The 26,203-nt window shown below is 38.8% G+C and overlaps 1 protein-coding gene across 3 annotated transcripts in view; it reads left to right on the top strand.

The window, feature by feature from the left end:
• TLL2 (tolloid like 2) overlaps positions 1–26,203 on the top strand; it is a 196,773-nt gene that overhangs the window by 78,481 nt on the left and 92,089 nt on the right. Inside the window, exon 2 of one of the 3 annotated variants that reach the window (XM_089656191.1) lies at positions 7,605–7,712. In XM_089656191.1, the coding sequence (XP_089512317.1) occupies positions 7,605–7,712 (108 nt within the window). Of the gene's footprint in view, positions 1–7,604; positions 7,713–26,203 lie in introns of those variants that run through there. The other 2 variants (XM_089656192.1, XM_089656193.1) reach the window with 2 other exon arrangements.

Genomic DNA, 26,203 nt, shown 5'->3' with positions numbered 1-26,203 from the left:
TGTGTGGTTTTTTGGGTTTTTTTTGTTTTTTAAGTGAGCCAAACGTTGATCACGTTAAAGCAAAAATATAATAATTTGTCTTTTTATATGTCTGCATTGTCTTTAATGTGACAGAGGATCTCAATGTCAGCCCTCTGAGATGTATAGATCTATCGTTAGGTCCATATATATTTGGACACAGGCACAATTTTTTGTTTTTTTTTCAGGTATTTAGCTTGAATGTATTTTGGTATAGTTCTATAATGGATACGGGCTGAAAGTGCACTCTCAGGTTTAATTTGAGGGTATGTACATCCAAATTGGAGTAAAGGTTTAGGAATTACAGCTCTTAAGAGTAACCACCCCCCATTTTTCAAGGGACCAAAAGTAATTGGATAAATGAATATAATCCTAAATAAAATGTTAATTTTTAAAATTTTGGTAATGTCCATGGGTTCCTCACTTCACATCATTGCCAGTAAAAGATTCTCAACAGACTGGGTTTCCTCCTTTTTGATGCTTTGCCAGGCTCTAACTTCAGCTGTCTTCAGTTGTTCTTTGTGGGTCTTTCTGCCTTTAGTTTCGCCTTCAGCAAGTGAAATGCATGCTCAGTTAGGTTGAGATCAGGTGATTAACTCGGGCATTGAAGAATATTCCAATTCTTTTCCTTCAAAAGCTCCTGGATTGCTTTTGCAGTGTACTTTGGATCATTGTCCATCTGTACTGAAGCTCCGTCCAATCAACTTTGCTGCATTTGGCTTAATCTGGGCTGAGAGTATATCTCTAAACACTGCAGAATTCATCCGGCTGCTTCTGTCACATCAATAAACACCAATGACCCAGTGCCACCGGAAGCCATGCATGCCCATGCCATCACACTGCCTCCACCATGTTTTACAGATGACGTTGTATGCTTTGGCTCATGAGCTGTTCCAAGCCATCTCCACACTTTTTTTTTTTTCTTCCCATCATTCTGGTACAGATTAAGCTTCCATTCAATCAAGGAATGCTTTTCCGGAACTGGTCTGGCTTTTTTAGATGTTTTTTGGCAAAGTCTAATCTGGTTTTTCTATTCTTCAGGCTTATGAATGGTTTGCACCTTGTAGTGAACCTTCTGTATTTGCTCTTGTGAAGTCTTCTCTTGATTGTAGACTTTGACAATGATACGCCCACCTCCCGGAGAGTGTCCTTCACTTGTCTGGATGTTGTGAATGGGTTTTTCTTTACCATAGAGAGGATCCTGCGATCATCCATCACTGTTGTCTTCTGTGGACGTCCATGCCTTTTTATGTTGCTGAGCTCACCAGTGCGTTCTTTCCACAGAATGTACCAAACTGTTGATTTGGCCACTCCTAATGTTGCTGCTATCTCTCTGATGGATTTGTTTCATTTTTGAAGCTTTACAATGGCCTGTTTCACTTGCATGGACAGCTCCTTTGAACGCATGATGTAGGTTCACACCAATAGATTCCAAATGCAAAAACCACACTTAGAATCAACTCCAGACCTTTTTACCAGCTTAATTGATGAAGAAATAATGAAGTAGCCCACACCTGGCCATGAAACAACTTTTGATTCATTTTGTCCAATTACTTTTGGTCCCTTTGAAAAAGGGGGGATGGCTACTCTTAAGAGCTGTAATTCCTAAACCCTTCCTCCAATTTGGATGTACATACCCTCAAATTAAACCTGAGTGTGTATTTTCAGCCCATATCCATTATATAACTATAATATTAATATATTTTGATAAATACCTGAAAAAAAACTAAAATTGTGCCTGTATCCAAATATATATGGACCTAACTGTATATATTAAAATAATAATTTTTTTTTTGTTTGTTAACCCCCCCTGGCTGTATTCCTGAGTGTAGCTCGGGGTAAAGTTTCAGTACCAAAAGCGATAATCCCGAGGTACACTCGGGCTTACCATGCGGCGCTGCTCCGGGATCCCTCGGTCACTTACCTTGTCTTGCGCTCCCGCGATGTCTCTCCTGCAGTGTCCCCTGTAATGTACTCCAGCGGATGCCGGCATCTGTCATCTGGGTTCCGTTCCCTGCGAGCGTCGGGACATACGGGGAACGGAACGGCAGGAAATTTGAAAATGACATATTGTGTCATTCACTCAATACACTAAAATAACATAGTAAAACATTACTGTATCAAACTATTTCACATACATTTTGTCCCTACTGCTTTGTCATGTGCCCTGCCTGCATTTTTACTGTTCTTTCTGCCTGGAAACTGAGAAAAGTCCATGACGTCCAAAAAGCGTCCCTTTATCTCAAAAGCGGTTTTAGACCAGCTAGAGAACAGCGATAGAAAATTAGAACTACTTGCAGAATTGAGTGATAATGATTTGTGGGGAAATTCGTCATCAGACACTGAAAACGATTTTGCGACTTTGCTCAGTGATGTGCGAACTTGGCGCTATATTTCAAATTTCAGTGTTTTTGGTTTGATTATATTATTGAAATAAATGTATTATTATTTTTTATGATTATTTATTAAATTATAATTTATGATTTCGTGTTTCAAATTTTAACATACCCGGGATGTTTACTAGACTCTTGTTCAGACAGATTTCAGTGAGTTATTCCTAAACATTACAGGCCTACAATAAAAAAAATACATATTTCCATGCAAAAAAATGTACCGCTTTGAGCACAGAAATATGGACATAATCAGACCGCTATTTCTGAATGAACACAGTGAGAGATCAGTACTGATCACTCATTATGTTTATTCATAACTGAAGCATAGTAAATGTGTTTACTGTGCTTTGGTTTGTGAATGAATGGGAAGCTCTGTACAGAGCTACTCCTGTTCATTTATTCTGTTTAGCTGCAGAGATGGAAATTGAGGGCTGTGTTCTCAATCTCTTCTCTGTCTCAAGTGAAACATCAGGTTTGTTTAGACTCCTAATATTTAACCAAAGTTCCCCAACAGGGCTACTAAAACAAAAATGTGAAAAAAAAAATGATAATAGTATAAAAAAGGAAAATAAATTGAGAAACAAAAGAAACTGACACCGCTCTACTGATTTGACAGTAATCCACTTTTTAAGGTAGGCTGTTTATATTTTTTTCAGTGACATTTGTTTTATTATATTTTTCTAAGTTTCTTACTTTAGTTAGGCCTTGCTAGTTTAGTTTCTTAAAAAAAAAAAAAATCTCCACCTCTCAAAGGCTGCCTACTGCTGGGGTATGCAAAAGGAATTGGAGAGCTTTGTCAAAATGTTGGCAGTTTCTCCAAAATCTTTAGCATTGTCCTCTCAATATGTAAATAAAGTTGTGAAATAACTCGGAGTATCTTGGTGCAGAGGTAGTATATTGGGGCGCATTGAAAGCAGTGGGTTGTAGTGGGATGGGCCCAAGGTCACCTTTTTTGCATCGGGGTCCACAACCTAGTAGCGTGTGTGTGTGTCTGTATATATATATATATATGTGTATATATATATATATATATGTGTGTGTGTGTGTGTATATATATATATACTGATGGTGGCTCCAAACACCACACCAACCTACAAATACTTAGGGACCCCAGTGTTTTTTTTTTCTTTGACTCTCCCTGCCTGGATTGGTCTGCCAGCTGTCCTTTTTTAGAGTTTGTTATTCAAGAAAAGCAAGTAGGCAATGTTGGATAATGTTTAAAAAGATAACCCTTTTTTGTTTGCTGTTTATACTATTGCGCAGCTGTAAGGTTGCACAATATTTTTAATGCAAGTTCCACTTTAATCCATTTTATATATTTATAACCGTGTAACAATTCAAAATATGCGATGTGGCATTTCAATTTTTCACTACATTCAGATGGATCATTGAAGTCCAGTAAATAGTTGGTTTTGGCAGAAGTGCCTTGAAACACAGTTGTTTTGATGTGGCTGAAGTTGGGTTATTCCATTTACTAGTAGGGTTATGAATGAGCAAGTTGAATTAAGTCTAAAGATTTCCCCAGATACTACAGCTGGAGTTATGTCAGAATGTTTCAGCTTAAAAAACATGCTGGCTGCCCAAACACTTTCCATTCCAAGTAAAATTTTAGTATGGAAGACTTCCAGCAATTTGTATCTGAACCAATGTAAATACAGAATTAAAGTTGACTATGTTGAACAAATTTTTCATGGCTATTAATATCCATGAAAAACTAATGTAACAAAAAATGTATTTCTGTCTCATGTTCTAAGTTTGTAAAATGGCATTTCACAGTAAACCACTTGATGTCTGTGTAAGAAACAGATCAACATGGAACAAATATTCGACTTTCTTGTCGGGCTTTGCTTTCTTTTTCACAGTTCTGCACAACCATTCTATGGAACCCTTGTTAAGATGGGCTTCTTTATAGGTTAAAGGATAGGTTTACCTTTGGGAACATGTAACATGTTCCCACTCCTGGAGCTGCTGCCCACTGCGCTGCATCCAGTGACCGCTAGCTAGCGGTCACCTCCCACCTGGCCACCAGTGTGCATAAATGGCTGGGTGGGAGCTTTCCCGGTCTGAATGGATGTACCTGTACCTGGCCATGAGGCATCAGCATGATCCTGTAATGGCTGATCTCTGCTAGAGATCAGACTGCAGCTATCTCACATAGTACACCAAGCACCATCTGTCACAGTGCTCCCTCAACATCTGTCAGTGTACCAGTGCACAGAAACATCTTTCACAATGTACCAGTGCACACAAAAGAGCTCTTTTTGTGTGGGGGGAAGATGGAAAAAAAAATTACATTTCTATGGGGACAGTAATTTTTTATTCAAAGTGTGCGAGCTCTAAAAGCTACAGGCATATTAGTTGTAACTTCCACAATTGTTCCTTGATCACTGAAACACCATAAAATATATCTTTCAAAAAGGGGAAAAAAAAGTTTTTGGATCAGTGTTCCAGTAGATCTTTTCTGATTTTTATCTTGACCACCTTAATTTTCTTTCTTTCTTTCAAATGACCTGGTTGTAAAGCATAGCTCCTAACCTATATATGAAAAAAAATTTGCATTTGTGCAGTGAACACATTTTAAGCTATTGCAATATGTATATTGTTATAACGCAGTTCTGCATTAAGATCAGGGTGGATAAAAATCAATGATTTAAAAAAAAAAAAAAAAAAAAAAAAAAAATCAGATTTTTTTGATTTAAATCAGATTTTTTTTAAATAAAATGCTTTTTGAGGAAAATATATTACCATCCAAAGGTTATTCCATCATGAAATAAAGATTAGTTTTTTAATTATGTAGAATAAAGCTGTATATGTTTAATATTTTTGGTAAATAAATTCCATTAATCCATTCACAATGTCATGCTCTTCCAGAGGTTTTTGTAAGATTATTGGGCAGTTTCTCTGCCTTCAAGATATTATCACAGATGCTTGGTTTACTTTTGCAGTCCTCAAAACTGAATTTGACTCAGCGGAGATCACATGCCTCTTCTTCACAGCAAAAATGTTATAACATGAACAGAGTTAAGAAAAAGACCTTAATCCTAACTTCTACAAACCTATGAATACAGAATCAACCCCGTCAGTGCTAAGTTTCAAGAAGTTCAGTGAATAGAATAGAAACAATATTTTTCTGATTGTTTGGAGTGGAATAGATCTGCACAAGAAGAAAGTGAAACTAAGTGTGAGGAGGAAGGGGCTGACAGTCTAAGTTTCTTAAAATATATATATTTTGTTTAGCCAAATTAGTTAACAAACATAGATGTTTTTTGAGCAAATAACATATGCTGTAATGTTATTGTTTCAGTTGAATAAATCTATTTAAATTGTTATTAAGGTAATGATTATTTTTCTCCTTCCTAAGTACAACAGAAAAGTTGTCCAAATATGAATGATTAACCTATTAAACTGGAGATAAAAAAACTAATATGAAAAGTTGTTATTCTAAAAATCTTAAAACTACTTGCATATTAAAGTTATACCAGCAAGAATTAGTCTTTATGTACAAAACTATGATTTAAATCAAGCCTTACTGACTAGTGATTTAAATCGTGATTTAAATCGTGATTTAAATCAGTTTGATTTAAATCAAATCCACCCTGATTAAAATTAATATTTTTTTGCTTTGCCATGCTTATGCAAACTAAGCAAAAGGTCACAATTTTACCATTACCCTGCTGTGCTTATCAAGGGGATATGGACACAGATTAAACATAGAAAATCAACGTAAGGTGACTATAACATGCATCCAGTACTTTAGATCAATGATAGTATTGTCCCCGTTGACACTGTCTAGTGGGTGGGGCGGGAGCCATCAAACGTTTGTCCTGGATCTCTAGTTATCCCACTTATGATGTGGACAATTTTATGACGGCTCATGGCTTTTTGAATAGTTGCTAATTAACTGTAGTATTTACCTACTGTAGATTTTTATGTTATTATGTAAACAAGTTCCTTGGGACCAAAAATAAATTTACATGTAGATGCATTTAGTTTCATCCCAGCAGCTTAAGTATAACTACTAGTGTGAATGCAAGCTGTAATGAACTGCTATGAACATCACCAAGATGTTTCACTTGTTAGTTTTAGCATTATAACCTATTCTCAACATAGAGGTAAATTTAGAGTTGTGTGTTTAATGCCAATATGGTTGTTGTAGATGGCATCCTCAATTGTAATCCAAGTGACACTTATCTATTATTCCAATGAGCAATGATATATTTTATTCCTGAATCGCCTCTGTATTGACGTCCGTGGGTAGACCCCTGTCACACTTGCAACCTTTTTTGAGTAATAATTTTACATGCAGAATCTGATTTTCATAGCAATAGAACTTTCAGAGAAACACGGGGGCTGCAAATGCTGATCTCTTTAAAATTATACTTGCTTGTCCGTTATGCTAAACTATTGGCTTTAGTACTTTTCTAAGACCCTGGCCTAGAACAAGTCTGCGAATTAAGAAAAAGTCTGAAAAAGTCCTTATCTACGTGCTTTTTCTGGGATCATGACTCAACACTATTAAAGCTTGAGGGCTAGCATGACAACCAGGCATGTGCTGAAAAAAGTCGGCAATGGTAGCATCCCATGTTTCTCAGGAAAGCTTTCCTGAGTTGCAACAATCTAAGGCAGTTCAGACTTTGCCATGGCATTTCATTGTATGCAGAGGTTCATTTCACTGAAGACCACATGGCAAAATGATTAGTAGATCTTGAAATATAGTCAGCAAAAGTCTTTACTTGTCTGTTCTGTGACCATAAACAAGAGCACAAAGGGAGTAAAAAATTGCCTGATGTTCTGCTGCTCCTTCATTGTCAAATCAGCAAGTTGGGGTTCCATCTGATGGTGTTTTTTTTTTTTTTTTGTAAACCTCTGTACTACTACTGCAGTGGAGGTTGATGTTATGACTATTTTGCCTATCAGGGTAACTGTCCCAAAAATGGCTGTACAGAATTACAAACATTTTGGCTGACTAAATTGTTTCCCATAGATGTATTTGAGCTGTGTATTTAGCTGCTTGCCTGTAGTTCATAAATAAAATATTTGGTAAGATCCGTATTCTAGAATTAAAATGTGTTAATTGGCATATACCTCTTTGAGTTTTACATTTAACAAGGAGTTGGCCATTCTAGCTTCATTGCATTAGTGAAGAGTTCTAATGTATAACCAAGAAATTTGATATATTTTATTTTCCAACAGCTGCTTATTGGGGTGATATTGCTTTGGATGAAGAGGACCTGAAATGGTTTCAAGTTAACAGATCACTAGACCAAGAAGAAACCAATAACCAGACTGGACTTACTGCAGGTTAGTGGAATGGATTCAGTTTTAAAGAGGTAGCAAACCTCAAAAAAAATAAACAAAAATAAAAAAAGGTCCTCTGCAGATTGTCATAATATGCTAGTATATATCGCATACTTGCACATTATGAGACTTGCATTAAAATGAAGCCCTCCAGTGGTGCGCCGTCACCCAGTTTCTCTTCTGGGTTTGCAGGCTCCCATTGTTTGAATGTCTGTGCCACGTTGACGTCACTCCCGTTCATGGGTGTTACGGACTGTGCACGATTCTCTCAATGGATGGCATGCCGTCCATTGAGAGCACAGTGCACATATGCCGGTGATGTCACAGACCTCTATCATAAAGATTTCCAAAATGGGGCATGGTTTAGGAAATTTACTGTACCTACAAGTAAGCCTTATTATAGGCTTGCCTGTAAGTATAAATACAAAAGCGGACTTTACTACCACTGTAAAGGTAGTATTTTGAAGGTAATGTTGACATTCTGAACTTATATTGGCTTCTCTGTTAACTATAAATAGCTTCACACCTATGCCTGAATAATTATCTCAATCCATAGTACAATATTTCAGTGGTAGTCAGAGGTTGTCTCCTTTTAAATAACTCATCAGACAAGTCGTTGGGGCTCAACCAACACTTCAAATGTACTCTGCTTCACTGGAGCAAAAGTGTTCTTAGTCGCCACTGCTTCAGAGTAAATATATAGGAGGAAGGGGGGGGCGGCACATAGGATACCAAGGATACCACAGTCAAAACTTGGGGGGGGGGGTCACTAATAATTTTTACGAGAGTAATGCGGTATGCAATGATACCTTTTTTTTTTTTTATTGTACTAACCTAACACTTAATAAACAAGCTTTCAAGAGTTTTCCTCTCTTCATTGGGTATTGCTTCAGACCAGAGACAGAGGGGAAAACTCTCAAAAGCTTTTCTTTATAGTTACTGAGGTCAGTAGGATGTAGGGCAGTGTACATAGGTCAGTAGGATGTAGGGCAGTGTACATAGGTCAGTAGGATGTAGGGCAGTGTACATAGGTCAGTAGGATGTAGGGCAGTGTACATAGGTCAGTAGGATGTAGGGCAGAGTACAGAGGTCAGTAGGATGTAGGGCAGTGTACAGAGGTCAGTAGGATGTAGGGCAGTGTACAGAGGTCAGTAGGATGTAGGGCAGAGTACAGAGGTCAGTAGGATGGAGGGCAGTGTACAGAGATGAGTAGGATGTAGGGCAGTGTACAGAGGTCTGTAGGATGTAGGGCAGTGTACAGAGGTCAGTAGGATGTAGGGCAGTGTACAGAGGTCAGTAGGATGTAGGGTAGTGTACAGAAGTCAGTAGGATGTAGGGTAGTGTACAGAGGTCAGTAGGATGTTCGGCAGTGTACAGAGGTCAGTAGGATGTAGGGCAGTGTACAGAGGTCAGTAGGATGTAGGGCAGTGTACAGGGGTCAGTAGGATGTAGGGTAGTGTACAGAGGTCAGTAGGATGTAGGGTAGTGTACAGAGGTCAGTAGGATGTAGGGCAGTGTACAGAGGTCAGTAGGATGTAGGGTAGTGTACAGAGGTCAGTAGGATGTAGGGTAGTGTACAGAGGTCAGTAGGATGTAGGGCAGCGTACAGAGGTCAGTAGGATGTAGGGCAGCGTACAGGGGTCAGTAGGATGTAGGGCAGCGTACAGAGGTCAGTAGGATGTAGGGCAGCGTACAGAGGTCAGTAGGATGTAGGGCAGCGTACAGAGGTCAGTAGGATGTAGGGCAGCGTACAGAGGTCAGTAGGATGTAGGGCAGCGTACAGAGGTCAGTAGGATGTAGGGCAGCGTACAGAGGTCAGTAGGATGTAGGGCAGCGTACAGAGGTCAGTAGGATGTAGGGCAGCGTATAGAGGTCAGTAGGATGTAGGGCAGCGTACAGAGGTCAGTAGGATGTAGGGCAGCGTACAGAGGTCAGTAGGATGTAGGGCAGCGTACAGAGGTCAGTAGGATGTAGGGCAGCGTACAGAGGTCAGTAGGATGTAGGGCAGCGTACAGAGGTCAGTAGGATGTAGGGCAGCGTACAGAGGTCAGTAGGATGTAGGGCAGCGTACAGAGGTCAGTAGGATGTAGGGCAGCGTACAGAGGTCAGTAGGATGTAGGGCAGCGTATAGAGGTCAGTAGGATGTAGGGCAGCGTACAGAGGTCTGTGTCATTTAAGGTGATGTCCAGAGACCTAAAGTATGTAGGGTATCATCCAGAGGTCTGTAGTAGGGTAAGCAGGGCAGAGCATTCCAATTAGTAAGGGATCCGCTCACAGATCCCCTGCTGTTTGCCCGCTCTGCAACTATGGGTGGCTCTGCTGTCCATTTACACCTGACTTGCCTTTTGATCCGCCTAAACAGAAGAAGAGTGATCCCCTTCGTGGTTTTTTTTTGCAGACCCAATCGGGCTAGAGGTAGGAGGGTGTAACATCTGCCTGTCCATAGTTTGAGATGGACCTGATCAGACCCTCCATTCATCCCTGACAGATCATACCTGATCGGACCTGCTGTGTGAAAGAAGCCTCAGGCTCCATCCACTTCTGGGCATTTTGCATCTCAGGCAGATCGGGCCATATGTGTCCTGGTGCCATTTACTTTTAATAGCACCTAAATGTGGTGCTGTTCTGCCACAATTGTCGCATGATAAATCACGCTGCAATCATGGGCAAAATGCATTATGTGTAAAAATACAAAAGCGGACTTTACTACCACTGTAAAGGTAGTATTTTGAAGGTAATGTTGACATTTTGAACTTATATTGGCTTCTCTGTTAACTATAAATAGCTTCACACCTATGCCTGAATAATTATCTCCTTCCATAGTACAATATTTCAGTGGTAGTCAGAGGTTGTCTCCTTTAAAATAACTCATCAGACAAGTCATTGGGGCTCAACCAACACTTCAAATGTACTCTGCTTCACTGGAACAAAGGTGTTCTTAGTCGCCACTACTTCAGAGTAAATATATAGGAGGAAGGGGGGGGGGCACATAGGATACCAAGGATACCACAGTCAAAACTTGGGGGGGTCACTAATAATTTTTACGAGAGTAATGCGGTATGCAATGATACTTTTTTTTTTTTTTTTTTTTTTTTTAATTGTACTAACCTATCACTTAATAGACAAGCTTTCAAGAGTTTTCCTCTCTTCCTTGGGTATTGCTTCAGACCTGAGACAGAGGGGAAAACTCTCAAAAACTTTTCTTTGTAGTAACTGAGGTCAGTAGGATGTAGGGTAGTGTACAGAGGTCAGTAGGATGTAGGGTAGTGTACAGAGGTCAGTAGGATGTAGGGCAGTGTACAGAGGTCTGTGTTATTTAAGGTGATGTCCAGAGACCCATAGTATGTAGGATATCATACAGAGGTCTGTAGTAGGGTAAGCAGGGCAGAGCATTCCGATTAGTAAGCTCACAGATCCGCTCACAGATCCCCTGCTGTTTGCCCGCTCTGCAACTATGGGTGGCTCTTCTGTCCATTTACACCTGACTTGCCTTTTGATGCGCCTAAACAGAAGAAGAGTGATCCCCTTCGTGGTGTTTTTTTTTTTGCAGACCCAATCGGGCTAGAGGTAGGAGGGTGTAACATCTGCCTGTCCATAGTTTGAGATGGACCTGATCAGACCCTCCATTCATCCCTGACAGATCATACCTGATCGGACCTGCTGTGTGAAAGAAGTCTCAGGCTCCATCCACTTCTGGGCATTTTGTATCTCGGGCAGATCGGGCCATATGTGTCCTGGTGCCATTTACTTTTAATAGCACCTAAATGTGGTGCTATTCTGCCACAATTGTCGCATGATAAATCGCGCTGCAATCATGGGCAAACTGCATTGCGTGTAGCTTGTTGCCCAAAAGAAGCTTCCTGCTCATTTTTTGGGTGACAAGCTTTGTGCTATTGCAGTGCAAATCATCATACAACAATTGCAGCAGAACCACACTGCATTTTAGGTGCCATTGAAAATGAATAGCACCTGAACACAGGTAGTCATATTTGCAGGGCATTTTGGGATGACGGGCAGAATATGGTAGCAATTCTACCAGAGATGCAAAACGTCCAGATTTGAACGGGGCCTTGGTGATGGTGTAAGCAAGCAGTGACTGTGAGAAATTGGGTTTAAAACTGCTTTGCTCAATTTCTCACAGTCAGAACAATGCTGCATTAAAAAGGAGATACCATCTTTGTCAGCTAACAGCACTTTTTTTACTTTTACAAAGTTTTTAGATCTGCGTAAAAAAGTGCTGCTAGCTAACAAAGATAGTATCTCCTTTTTCATGTAGCATTGTTCTGACTGAGAAATTGGACAGTGCAGTTTTTTAAACCCAATTTCTCAGTCACTGCTTATGCTACATGAAAGAAAGATATGACCGTTACAGACTTTTACTTCTATAATAGCACAGCAGTTTTGCTAATCCTCTTTATATCAAGAGATTCCACAGCCACAGAACTTGCCTCCATTGCTCACACTGCATCAGAAGAATGAAGACGTGGTTTAGGTGGTCATCCCTCCCATCCACTCAGCCTACAAAGGCTCTCAGGTTCAGCTGCGGGGATGCCTGAGTCCAGTGAGAGCGTCTGGACAGAGCTGCTGAGGGAGGAGACTGGGAGGCATGTGTCCCCAAACGTTCTGTGTCTTTGGCTTCCTGCCCGATGACAGCTCAACAATGCGTGCACCTGTGTGTGGGCAGCCAAGTGGCAATACATGTGAAAGCCCACGGGGCCAGGTTGTGAAATCCTTACTTAGTGGGGAGGGCAAGGAATAACCAGCAGGGGGGCAAGGAATAACCAGCGGGGGAGGGCAATTTCTCCCTCTAGCAACGCCTCTGCTATGAAGTGTTCTCCTAAGCTCTGGACGTATTCCAAAGGCCTCAAATACATGCAGAAAAATATAAATAAAAAACGTTTATTGGATAGTGCAGACTAAATCACTTTAATAAATATAAGGGCGATTGCTTTGGGGTATGGCGGTGGTCTGGGTGATGGTTTGGGGTATGGCGGTGGTCAGGGTGATGGTTTGGGGTATGGCGGTGGTCAGGGCGATGGTTTGGGTTATGGCGGTGGTCAGGGCGATTTGGTTTGGGGTATGGGGATGTTTTTGTGTAAACTGAAACAGCTGACAGGGGTAGGCTTCATTTTTTATTTGGTATATACTGGGGCAGTGATCAGGGACACTGTAGTGGCTGGAACAGCAGTCTGAGGGTACAGTCAGCCTGACTGGCTGCTATACACTCAGACTGTAGGATCACTTCTCTCTGCTGTCACACTGAGAGCAGAGAAAAGCGGTCTTTACTTCACTTTCACATTGTTTACTATGTGAGTGCTGTGATTGGTCACAGCAGTCATATGGTAAAACACCATGTGATCACCGGGACAGAGCGGTAATGTAATCTGCTGTGTCCAGGCAACACACCAATAGTCGGGGTGCGTGCCATCATTGCGGGCTGACATGCATGTACATTGCCCACATCGGCAAAGCTTCCCATCCACCCATTGCACAAAGAGGTTAACAAATATCCGTAAAGAGTTGATATAGCGTACTTCAAATTCTGTGTCTGTTTTTAATACCCATATTGACTTTGTGACGTAACACATAGGAAGAGGTCTGATATCACGCCGCATAGACTGAAAAGTGAGTGGGCTGCCATTATGTGCGAGAATAAAACCTATGTCACATACAGTATGTATCCTGCAGCGCACCAGCCATAGTGCATTTTTTGTAATATTGGAGAATTTTTTAAAATATTGGTGGATATAGAGAAATTCCTATGTATACACTTAACAATTACCTGAATTTCATTGAGGGGAAACGCCATTCATGGTACAGGCACTCTGCCTTAAAGTGAAAAGTGCCTAAGACCTAATATCTGTTAGGTCATTTAAACCAGGTGAGAGCTTTGAAATGTCCGTGGTGGGATTGTATGGTGGATAATAGAATCTGAAAGAAATACTTTCTGTATTTCACTGTATAGGACGTAAACACACGGATACAGAAATTGAAGGACGATATATCAACTTTTTATTTATTTTTTTTTGTTTGACGATGTTACACTAATGTTATTTTGATTGTTAGACACTTTTTTATGTTCATATTACTCTGATGCACTATCTATGTATGTTTATTTACATGTGGGAACACATAGTGTGTAAAGCAGTAAATATTTTGTGATTTATCATTTTTTAGGGCTTTTCACAAGCGGTTAAAGTTTGTTTATTTGGTTTTAGTATCCTATCAGAATAGGATTCAACATATGCAGTTTATGGTATAGCAAATGTCCAGACTCAAAATACTACATCCCCTTTTTTTTTTTTGTATGGATTTGCAAAGTAAAATGCTTAGGAGTTGATTTACTGAAACTTGAGAGTGAAAAACCTTGTTCAGCTCTGCACAGAAACCAACTTCCAGGTTTTTTTATTTTTGTCAAAGCCTAAAGTGAAACTGCACTGCATTTGAGCATCACAAACCAAAAATGCTACTTAATTTGTAATATTCACAGCAAACTCCCGCACCCGTCCATCAATGTCTCCATGCTTTATTTTGAAAAACACCCCCTGGCATTTCTGGCAGTGGCTATCTAGCATAAGGGCAGATGATTCATGTATCATTTACTTCCTGGAATCCATCTGTCCTTAGCTCAGTAATAGACTGTGTTGAGAACCATCCTTCCTCTCCTGAAGACTCATGGGATGTATGATATAGTTTGCCTAGCCATGAAAAGCAGAAAGAAATGTAAAAAAAAAAAAGTTTCAAACTAGTAAATACTTTCCTATCCATTTACTAATGCTAGCGGCAAAAGGATTAAAATAGTCCATGTTGATTGAGGGAGTGAAGTTCTACTTTAATTTACCAAGCTGAAGTTAGAAGCTGATTGGCTACCATGCACAGCTGCAGCAGATTTTGTTTTACTAAAAGTTACTGTTCAGCACAAACAGACTCCAAAGATGTTTAACAGATTTGCAACGTAAAATACACACGGGAAGGTATATAGTTTTCCAAAATGATACTGTTTAGCACAACCATTATTATAATAGTGTTTTGGCAAATTGCCTGTAAAATTTATTTTTATTATACACACATTTCTAATTTTAATAAATTGTCAGTTTTCAACCCTGGTTAAAACGAAGTTAATTAATCCATGGACCCAGGTCGTCTTTTTTTTTTTTTTAATTTAAAAAAAATAAATAAATGCATATTTCCTCTTTTTTAATATAAGATTTTCTTTGTTGGTGGATACTATGGATCTAGTTAAAGACCATAAGTTATCTTGAATGTTCTTAAATATAAGTGATACCAAGTCACGGACAGGTAGACCAAGAGACTGTATCCCAAACAATTCTTCTGACAGTTGTGGCTGCAAAGAAAAACCCACAGGTAACCTCAGGAGAAATAGACTGCTCTGGAAAAAGGTGAGTGTTTCAAGGAGGACAATACGACAACACTTGAACAAAAATGAGCTGCATGGTCAAGTTGCCACAATGAGACTTTTACTGCGACAAGGCCACAAAAAAACCCAGTTACAATATACCTAACAGCACCTTGACATGCCTCCAGCTTCTGGCACACTGTAATCTGGAGTAATGAGTCCAAAACAGAGCTTTATGGCCACAACCATAAGCACTAGTGTTGGAGAGGGGTCAGCAGCAACAAGAATACCATCCCCACTGTAAATTAGGTGGTGGCTCATGGATGTTTTGGGTGTGTGAACTCTAATCTTGTGAAAATTGATGGTAAGATGAATGCACAATGCCAGGTTGACCCTCCAGTGGTTACAGCAAAAAAAGGTGAAGGTTCTGGAGTGTCCATCAGTCTCCTGACCTTAGTATCATCAAGCCACTCTGGGGAGATCTTAAATGTGCAGTTTATGCAAGAGTATCAAAGACTTTGCATGACCTGGAGGCATTTAAGGCAGCTATACTACCTAGATGGATTTGGCGACTCATAGACAACTATTACAAAAGACTGCAAACTGTCATTAAAGGGGGCAATACACAGTATTAAGAACTAAGGGTTATGCAGACTTTTTAACAGGGGTCATTTCATTTGTTTACTTGTTGCCATGTATTGTTTTGATTGTGCCATTCTGTTATGACCTACAGTTGAATATGAATCCCATAAGAAAAAAAAGTTTTGCCTACTCACTCGTGTTTTCTTAAAAATGGCACATTTATTACCAATTCTCCATGGGTATGCAAACTTTGGAGTACAACTGTACATGGTTGGGATGCCAGATTTTACATGCCAGGCGTAAATCCTTGTTTGCTAGGTTGTTATACAGCCATAGTCTCAAACACAAAGTGCTACGTGTAATGATGGCTTTAGAGTTGTTCCAAAGATGAGAATATTTATTTACAGAATAGATAAATACTACTGAAATTTGTTAGTGTACGGGTGTTGGAAGAATGCATATTAATTAATCAAATCCAGCAAAATGGTAGGCATTCCTGGGAATGTGAACAGCTGCCAGTATTAGGTGTGTGTGTGTAATTTGATAATAGATAGATATTAAGTTTGTTTTTTTAATATGAAATGTATAACATTTTTGTTTTTATACCTACTGTATATATCCTATTTATAGCTTATTGAAAAGTTACAGAATTCTTTTGCTACATTATGTTGGAGTTGTTAAAAAAAACAAACAAAAAAACAGCATTTTTAAACTGAGGCAAAGGAAACTTTCCAGATTCCAACCGTACCTGTCAAACATTTGGTACGCATATTACAAAAGACAGCCACCCCAGCTGTGCCTAGCAATCTTTTAATGTGTCAGTAACCCCAGAAATTATTTTTTTTTCTATTTGCTCTTTTGCTGTAAAATCATTTCCATTAAATAGTAAATACCTGGTGATCCTACCGGACGTTATCCCTATCCCTGTGCACAGACTGGGGCCCTGCAGTGTGGAGTACAAAGGTCATGTGACCTGAATAAAAATGCTAAGGATTTTTATCCTACTTTGAGTAGTGCAATTTTAGGGATGGATTGCTTTGTATTAAGCTTCCCATCCTATATGGTTAAAGGGATTTAGATGTATGGTATTTGCTGACACCTTCAACCTCCAGAACATTTGTTGAGTACCGGTCAGAACAGGGCTAGTTGTCTCACCTCTCTAACAATATATCTGGAAAATTTTACTTTTTGTTACTTTATATAGTACAGTGGGGATCGAAAGTTTGGGCACCCCAGCTAGAATTTTGTATTAATGTGCATAAAGAAGCCAAGGAAAGATGGAAAAATCTCCAAAAGGCATCAAATTACAGAATAGACATTCTTATAATATGTCAACAAAAGTTAGATTTTATTTCCATCATTTACACTTTCAAAATAACAGAAAACAAAAAAATGGCGTCTGCAAAAGTTTGGGCACTCTGCAGAATTTATAGCATGCACTGCCCCCTTTGCCAAGCTGAGATCTGCCAGTGTCCTGGATTGTTCTCAATCATCATCTGGGAAGACCAGGTGATGTCAATCTCAAAGGTTTTAAATGCCCAGACTCATCTGACCTTGCCCCAACAATCAGCACCATGGGTTCTTCTAAGCAGTTGTCTAGAAAACTGAAACTGAAAATAGTTGTTGCTCACAAAGCTGGAGAAGGCTATAAGAAGATAGCAAAGCGTTTTCAGATGTCAATATCCTCTGTTCGGAATGTAATTAAGAAATGGCAGTCATCAGGAACAGTGGAAGTTAAAGCAAGATCTGGAAGACCAAGGAAAATATCAGACAGAACAGCTCGCAGGATTGTGAGAAAAACAATTCAAAACCCACGTTTGACTGCACAATCCCTCCAGAAAGATCTGGCAGACACTGGAGTTGTGGTACACTATTCCACTATAAAGAGATACTTGTACAAATATGGCCTTCATTTAAGAGTCATCAGAAGACAACCTCTTCTACGTCCTCACCACAAAAATCATCGTTTGAACTTTGCAAATGAACATATAGACAAGCCTGATGCATTTTGGAAACACGTTCTGTGGACCGATGAGGTTAAAGTTTAACTTTTTGGCCGGAATGAGCAAAGGTACGTTTGGAGAAGAAGGGGCACAGAATTTAATGAAAAGAACCTCTGTCCAACTGTTAAGCATGGAGTTGGATCAATCATGCTTTGGGGTTGTGTTGCAGCCAGTGGCACAGGGAACATCTCACGAGTAGAAGGAAAAATGGATTCAATAAAATTTCAGCAAATTTTGGATGGTAACTTGATGCCATCTGTGAAAAAGCTGAAGTTAAAGAGAGGATGGCTTCTACAAATGGATAATGATCCTAAACACACCTCGAAATCCACGGGGGATTACATTAAGAGGCGTAAACTGAAGGTTTTGCCATGGCCTTCACAATCTCCTGACCTCAACATAATTAAAAATCTATGGATAGACCTTAAAAGAGCAGTGCGTGACAGACAGCCCAGAAATCTCAAAGAACTGGAAGACTTTTGTAAGGAAGAATGGGCAAAGATACCTCAAACAAGAATTGAAAGACTCTTGGCTGGCTACAAAAAGCGTTTACAAGCTGTGATACTTGCCAAAGGGGGCAGTACAAGATATTAACTCTGCAGGGTGCCCAAACTTTTGCAGACGCCATTTTTTTGTTTTCTGTTATTTTGAAAGTGTAAATGATGGAAATAAAATCTAACTTTTGTTGACATATTATAAGAATGTCTAATCTGTAATTTGATGCCTTTTGGAGATTTTTCCATCTTTCCTTGGCTTCTTTATGCACATTAATACAATTTTTTAGCTGGGGTGCCCAAACTTTCGATCCCCACTGTATATGGCTAAATTTTTTAATTTCTGACCATCACAGCTATGAGCTTGTTGCACACCCCATTCTAAACCATGGGCAATAATACAGTTGCCTCCATCCCCACCTACCTTTTGTGGCCACAATAGGCTGAACTCCTTTTTGGAAGGCTTTTCACAAGGTTTTTAAGCATGGCTGTGATAATTTGTGCCCATTCAGACAAAACGAGGTCAAGTATTTGATGGTGGATTAGAAGACTTGGCTTTGCAATTGGTATTCTAATTCATCCCAAAAGTGTTCGCTAGAGTTGAGGTCAGGGCTTTCTTCAGGCCACTTAAGTTCCTCCACTTCACGTACCAAACTGTCTTTGTGAAGCTGGTTTTGTGCACAGGGGCACAGTCATGCTTGAAAAGAAAAGGGCCTTCATAAAATGTTGAGGGGCACATTTGTCTAAAATGGGTTTGCATATTGTGTTATTAACCGTATTCTTCACTGGAAACACCTGAACTCCATAATTTGGAGGGGTGTCAGCATATATGTGGCCATATAATAGTTGTGATGGTCAGGTGTCTACAAACTTTATTTTTTATTATTATTTATTTTTTTTACTATTTTAGGATGGTGTGAACTGCCTGGGGTATAATGGGGCATGTAGTCCCACTCATTTTTAATAAAAATGTTTAGAAAAATTCTTGCAAATGATCTGAATCTTGCAAAAAAACTTTATCGTTTAGAGGGAAGCTGACTACAATGGTTTAACATTTTCCCTTTTACATACCTTTTTTGTAATAAAAATGCATGGTATTATTAAATGTATGAACATATTTATTAGAACTGAAATAAAAAATCAGCTTTGCTTAGACAAAAAGAGAAATTCTAGTGTAGGAAGTAAAATATGTGCCTTCATAATGTTTTCATGACGCTCTGTATCCCATTAAAAAAGGCTTTAAAAATTCTCTTTCGACGCAGTAAGGGCTTCTCCCAACCTGTATGTCCGTGCTTCTTTTCTTGAAAATGCATTAATTTTTCTAGGGGGAGATTTGCCTGTACCTGGAGAAATTCCTATGAAATATAATACAGTGAATGACAGATTCAAGGGAGTTTTTATGGCCATTTAATGAAGCTGCCAAAATCTCAAGAGGCAGCTGACAAAGACTCTGGGAAACAAATTAGCAACTGTAAAAGCTTGTCACTAGTTAACTCTTAAGGCTAATATAAAGGGAAGTCTGGCGCAGTGGCATACTTATCGTATTTTGTCAACTGTGTGGATCACTTCTTTGTTTTTTAACACATCCTTAGGCTATTGTAAAAAAAAAAAATCAGTATTCATCCCAATTCATAATGAACAAATAATGGTCAGAGGGAACATTTTTATACTTAAAAAAAAAAACAACCCCCAAAATAGATGATACCTGGGTAAAAAGTGGTTACTTTTCTTGTAAACTCAACCACGAATCACTAAAAGTACTTTATTACAAAATATATATGTTTTTTAAATATTGTATCAAAGTTTAGAAAAATACAATGAAGTAACCACTAGCTTTATAAACCATCACTAGACAAAGCTACACTGCATTCCAGCAAAATGCGTTGACGTCATAAATGCCATGTGATGCCCAATTTATCAGTGCCTTGGAGTCGGCAATAGCCATGATGCAGCGTCCATTACCTGCTCCTGCAATGAAATCTATCCAGTGATAAAGGTGGAAACAAAACACTACGTCACACTAAAATTGGGCAAGGTTAGAACCTTCCTGTGAGGTTATTGATCTCTTCTGTCTTCCTATGCCAGTTATAGTCATTCACCTCATTGTCCTTCTGTAACAGGCATGGGAAGTGATGTGAAATCTCTCAGTGTCACAGATGACGATGAAAATACAAGTATCAAATGGAATCAAACTGAAAATGTCAAATTTGCCAAAATGTGCAATAAGATGGAGCTGTACTAACAGTTGTGTCCCACCTAATACGTATCATACTTCTGTTACATTTTATAGTACTAGATTGATGTGGTGTCTATTGGTACCCATTGGTAGTGCAGTGCCATTACAACTTGTTCATTTCAGTATTTGGTGTCTTTTGCCGTTTTTCCCTCATGTATTTTGCTAGTTAGTGCAGTCCTAGCTAGACCCTCCCTGTGGCTTTTTTTTGTTTTGTTTTATTTGTTTTTTTTATTTGTTTTTTTTTTTCTTTTTCATGGTGCAGTCATCATTAGTCATTGCAGAGACTAGGTATAGGAAGTCATTCCCTTCTAAGGACTCATGCACCCAAGTATAGAAAACTCTGAATTCATCCTTAACCGTTTCAATACCGTGTGATTTTACACCTTCCTGCCCAGGCCATTTTTCAGGTTTCAGCGCTCTCACAATTTGAATGACATTTGCGCGGTCATACAACACTGTACCCAAACTAAAATTTTATCATTTTCTTCACACAACTAGAGCTTTCTTTTGGTGGTATTTAATCACCGCTGGGGTTTTTATTTTTTGCTAAATTAACAAAAAAAGACCAAAAACTTTGAAAAAAAAAACACATTTTTCTTTGTTTCTGTTATAAAAGTTTACAAATAAATAATTGTTCTTCATAAATTTAGGCTGAGATGTATTCTGCTACATGTCTTTGGTGAAAATAACCCAAATTAGGATGTATTTTTTAGTTTGTAGGAAGGTTATAGAGTTCACAAACTATGGTATAGATCTGAATATTGATCAATCCTGAAGTACTGACAGCCAATCTAATTTCTTGAGGTCCAAGAATGTCAGAATAGTACAGATATCCCCAAATGACCCCTTTTTGCAGAGTAGACAGTCCGACGTACTTCATAAGAGGCATGGTGAGTTTTTTGAAGTTGTATTTTTTTGTCATAATTTTTCGGAAAATGAAAAAAGTAAAAAAATTATTTTCACTATTTTTTTTTTTACATACTGTCACCAGTGCAGTACAGCGTCTTCATATAACTGGCATGGCGGTGAACAGGGACACTGACTGGTGACAGTATGAAAAAAAATATATATATATATATATTTTTTATTTTTTTATTATATTTAATTTTTTATTACATTTTTTTTTAAGATTTGTTTTTCATATTTTACTATGACCAAAGTAGTACAATGTTACCATAGTAACATTGTACTACTTTGGGGAAGTGATCAGTATTTTATTTTTTATTTTTTTTATACAGTTTGCTTATAGCAAAGAATTACTTTGCTATAAGCAAGCATTTAGCTGAATGAAATGGTGTGCACCCGGAATACAGGAGCGCATTTGAAGCCGCCAAACGGCCATTGGCCGGGCGGCTATTGGTTAAACTGTAAAGTTTTTTTTTTTTTTTGTTTTTTTTTTTGGATCTGAAGGCAGCAGACTTGTATGTTGTGCACTCAGCTGCGTTTTTACATCCGTAAAATTGTGCTGCATAAAGATTTGTAAAGGCAAAATAGAGAAATCTGCGATTTGTGGTTCGTAATTTACCGTCTGTGTGTGTGTGTTTTTTTTTTTTTTTTTATTTTGTTTTTTTTTAAGCAGAATCTTGCCAGCAGCCTTCACCAGCATATAGATGTCCGTAAATTTGATTCTGGCCATGTGCATGAGCCCTAATGCTTCAAAAGACTAAAAAAACAAAAACAAAATAAAACCTCTTTAATGTACTTTGGAGCCAACTGCTGTGTCTTTTTGAAGAGTTGAGCTGTCTGTGGATGCTGCTGAATCAGCTGGTGGCCATACTGTCCATAGAGATTGATATACTTCCATGGATATCAGTGTATAAACCAGCAGTCGAAACTGAACAAAAGCTTAGATCTGCATTCTGATTCTCTACCATTTTAAGCTATAGGAATGGTACCTCCTGCTTTTGGTATTTTTTTTACTTTTTTGGGATCGCTGTCAGTGCATAAAAAAACACCCTGCTCAAATATAATTTCAGTTCAAAAACTGTTTATTTTATATAGAACATAACTGAACCCCCTGGAACACCAGGGTCCATTATCAGTAGGCAAGAGGCTAGCCTGCAGTTCTCTCAAAGTCCCTTCCCCGGTTGAGTTTGTCACACTTTTACTTTTTTATATATAGAACATAACATGCCATTCTTCTTTGCTAATCTGTTAGAGTGTTCTTTAATGTACACCTATAACATTATTTAAAATGTTGTTTAAGGCAATATGCACTTTAATAATGGCAGTGATCCAACTGACTTAACAAGTAATAGCGGAGAATGTTCTACATGCACATACATTCAAAAACTGAATCCACCTCATTCTGTTTCTCCGCTGTAATTTTCTACAGACACATTGCTATTCTACATGAAATATCTACATGAGCATTTTTAAAGCTGAATTCCCAGCTAAGCAAATTTCATGTAAACACAAAAACTGTGTATGTATATATTATAATTTTTTGCCCTTTAAGATAATTTTAATAAAATAATATTGAAGTAAGCATGGTGATATATGGAATAAGAGCACAGTGATTGACCATATCGGTATAAAAGGGCATGAGCAAAGTAAGAGTTACAGTCCCAGTCTGCTTGTTCCAACCCCTAAAAACCTGCCTTTTGCTGCCTAAATAGGATCTCCAGTCTTCCGCAAAGATACTGTGTAAATCTACCCAGAGTTTGTCAGGCTCCAGTAGACTTCAACAAAATGGTGGCCATCTGCACACAGGCACAGACTCCCTGTTGCATAAAAGTAATGAGATGGATAAAAGATGGCTTCAGCTCTTATTCTCCACCTGTAGAGAACTCCTCAGATGCGTTTCGCCCTTTTCAGGTCTTAATTGCAGAGGCCTCTCTCTACGATTAAGGCCCGAAAAGGGCGAAACATGTCCGTGGAGTTCTCTACAGGTGGAGAATAAAAGCTGAAGCCATCTTTTATCCATCTTGTTGCATTTATGCAGCAGGGAGTCTTTGTTGAGGTGAATCCAAGTTAATATATTCTTTGGAAAGAATACCCCATCATTTGCAAAAAAGTTGTAAAGGAAAAACAGGTTTTTGCTTGCACGTGATTGTTTGAAGTCCACACAGCTTCACCTCACATAGATGAAAGTTTAGTGTGAAAAGTGAGCTTCTCTTGCATTAGAAAATAATCCCAATATGCTCAAAGACAGCAACTAGTAATACTCAAAGGATTGTCAAAATGCCATATCCATTATCTTTATTAAAAATATCCAATGAGCACAATGCAAATTTAGATGCCAGTTTTTAATGATTTTAATAAAATGAAATGACATATATGAAAGCTTTATATGGACTGTAGATTGTTCTTCACATTGGGTAGGGAACATAGCCATAAATGAATGTCTTTGTTCCTGGGTAGTTATTCAGTAGTTTTAAGTAGAGGATGGTTATAAGCAGGCAAGGAGCACATTGGGATAGGAATGTTGTCCTAATTAGAGTTTTCCTCTTCCCTTTTCAGTAGTGTATAGCTGTGATGTGAGTTGGATCTGACCTCCAGATTAAACACATCATGGGTTTTTTTTTGTGGCTGTTATGAGCCTTGAATGTGCTTCTTTCTACGCAACTTGTTTGTGCAGTGCTGAAGTGTGACATGCCCTTCGAACTGTCAAGTTTTCGCACTCTGGCCTTTGTGGAAAGTATACAAAATCTTCCTGTTTAGAGTTTTTTGTGTTGTGGAGAGTTTTTCTTCTTTCGTCTCTATACCCCCTCCAGATTTTGATGTTTTGTGATCCTAACGGCTTTGTTTGTTTCCCCACTGGGGGTCTCCGCACCTTTGTATCCTTTGTTGATTATGAAGGAAAGCACAGGAGATTTAGCTAGCAAGTGAGATTGGAGTTTACTTATTTAGTGCATCCAACTGCTGCTATTCCAAATCTTGTATAAGGAATTTTTTTTTTAAATGCATTGAAAAGATTGAAAGATGCTACCTTGCTGGTCCTTAGATATCCTGTGCATAATTACCGCCAGACTTGGTCAACAGCCAATCCTGGACTGAACAAAACATTTCTAATGGCAGAACAGTTTCACTATAACCTGTTTTTACGTTTTTTCAAAAACTTGCCATACACCAGCTGATTTTTGGAGGAACATTCATTCCAAAATTTGTACGAAAAGTCTCAGTACATTCGATGACTTGCTGCATGTCATTCAACAGTACTTGGGAATTTTTGTTTCGCTTTTTAACATTTTGATTTTGGAATGAATGGGTGTTCCTGAACAAAACCATATTCACTGTTAGAAGTGTGTTTTAAATTGAGAAAAAAAAAACATCCTGCCTCCTTGCAAGTCCTTTTACAGCAGAGCTCAGATTTAGAGTGATAGAAACAGCACAACTAGCCAGTCAGGAGAGAGCATAGTGACAGATAAAGTCATCATTGGGCACCTTCTCCTTTCCCTGTCCAGTCACAGGTTAGGGAAGGAACAAAACCTGTATGTGCTCACTGCAGCTGAGACATCTTCTACTTGCCAGTGGCTTGCTATGTAGTAAAGGTGTGTGTGTGTGTGTGTGTGGTTTTTTTTAACTGTGCACTTAGCTATTTGCATCCGAAATATAAGCTGAATTTAGTCAAAATATACTGTACATACTGTAAAAGACATAAATGGTTATCTGTACAGAAAAAATAATGTTACATTTGAAACTAACTTTTAGACACCCTGCCCTAATCTACAATGATTTCATAGTAAAATATTAGGACACCTGTTTTTACTCATCATTTTAAATACCCCGTTTTCAGTCGTGAGACTCAAGTCATTCTGTAAGGACTACACCACCATACTTCATCTGCAAAGGCACGGCATGCTTCAAGTCAAATGTCCTGTTGCCAATCAACTTGAAATACCTTTATAGAATAAAAATGATGCAAGAAGAGTTGTTGTTATCTTTTAATCACTTGACTTCCAGAAATGTATACCCTGTATAACCAAACCATTTTTTGCTATTCAGCACTGTGCTAGTTTAACTAGCAATTGCGTGTTATGAAACCCTATATGCAGATTACATTTTTAATTTTTTTTTCACACAATTAGGGCTGTTTGCTCACCCCTTTTTTTGTTTTTAATTCTATAAATGAAAAAAGGCAGGAATTTGGGAAAGAAAGATGTATATTTTCTGTTTATAAAACAAAACACATCCAATAAAAAAAATAGAATTTCTTCATAAATTGAGGACAAAGTGTATTTTTCTACATGTATTTGGTAAAACAAAATCCAAATAAGCGTATTGGTTTGTGTAAAAGCTAGTGTCTATAAACCAGGGCTTCATCTTCTTTTTTTTTTTTTTTTTTACGGGAACGCAGCACCTCCAGCGCTGATTGTATGTAATGGCAAGGTGTGCTGGAGGGTCCATTGACATTGATGCTGGTTCCTGGGGGATCTATTGAGGGAGGGGTCCATTGTTGCTGAAAGGGAGCTACTGTTGAAGGACAGTACTTAACAGCACAAAGTGATCTGTTTTCTATAAAAGGGGTGGTACTGGGAGATGGATAGGGAGTGGAACAAATGGACGATGCGCAGAGGTGGGTAGGGGCAGAGACCAGGGTGACTCGGAAGGGAGAGTACCTGCACCTATTCTCTGAGGGGGAGGGGGGGGGGGGAATAGCTCTGCTACAAACGATGTATGTGTGTGTGTGTGTGTATGTATTTGAATTGGGCACTCTGCGCTAGCTGATGCTGGCTGGGAGGTACACTGACATCAATAGCGACACTAATACACTTGTCAATGTTAATACTGTATACCATGTGTCAAACACAAGGCCATTTCAGGTGGCTCTTGCAGCTCTCCTGCAGTTGCAGCACCCCCTTCCATGTCTCTACCCCCCA

The sequence above is a fragment of the Staurois parvus genome, unplaced genomic scaffold, assembly GCF_062004578.1.
Source record: "Staurois parvus isolate SC_StPar_1 unplaced genomic scaffold, SC_StPar_1.0 ptg000894l, whole genome shotgun sequence".
Lineage (NCBI taxonomy): Eukaryota > Metazoa > Chordata > Amphibia > Anura > Ranidae > Staurois > Staurois parvus.
The sequence above is the reverse complement of the archived record's forward strand: the minus strand, read 5'-3'. Positions and strand labels throughout refer to the sequence as shown.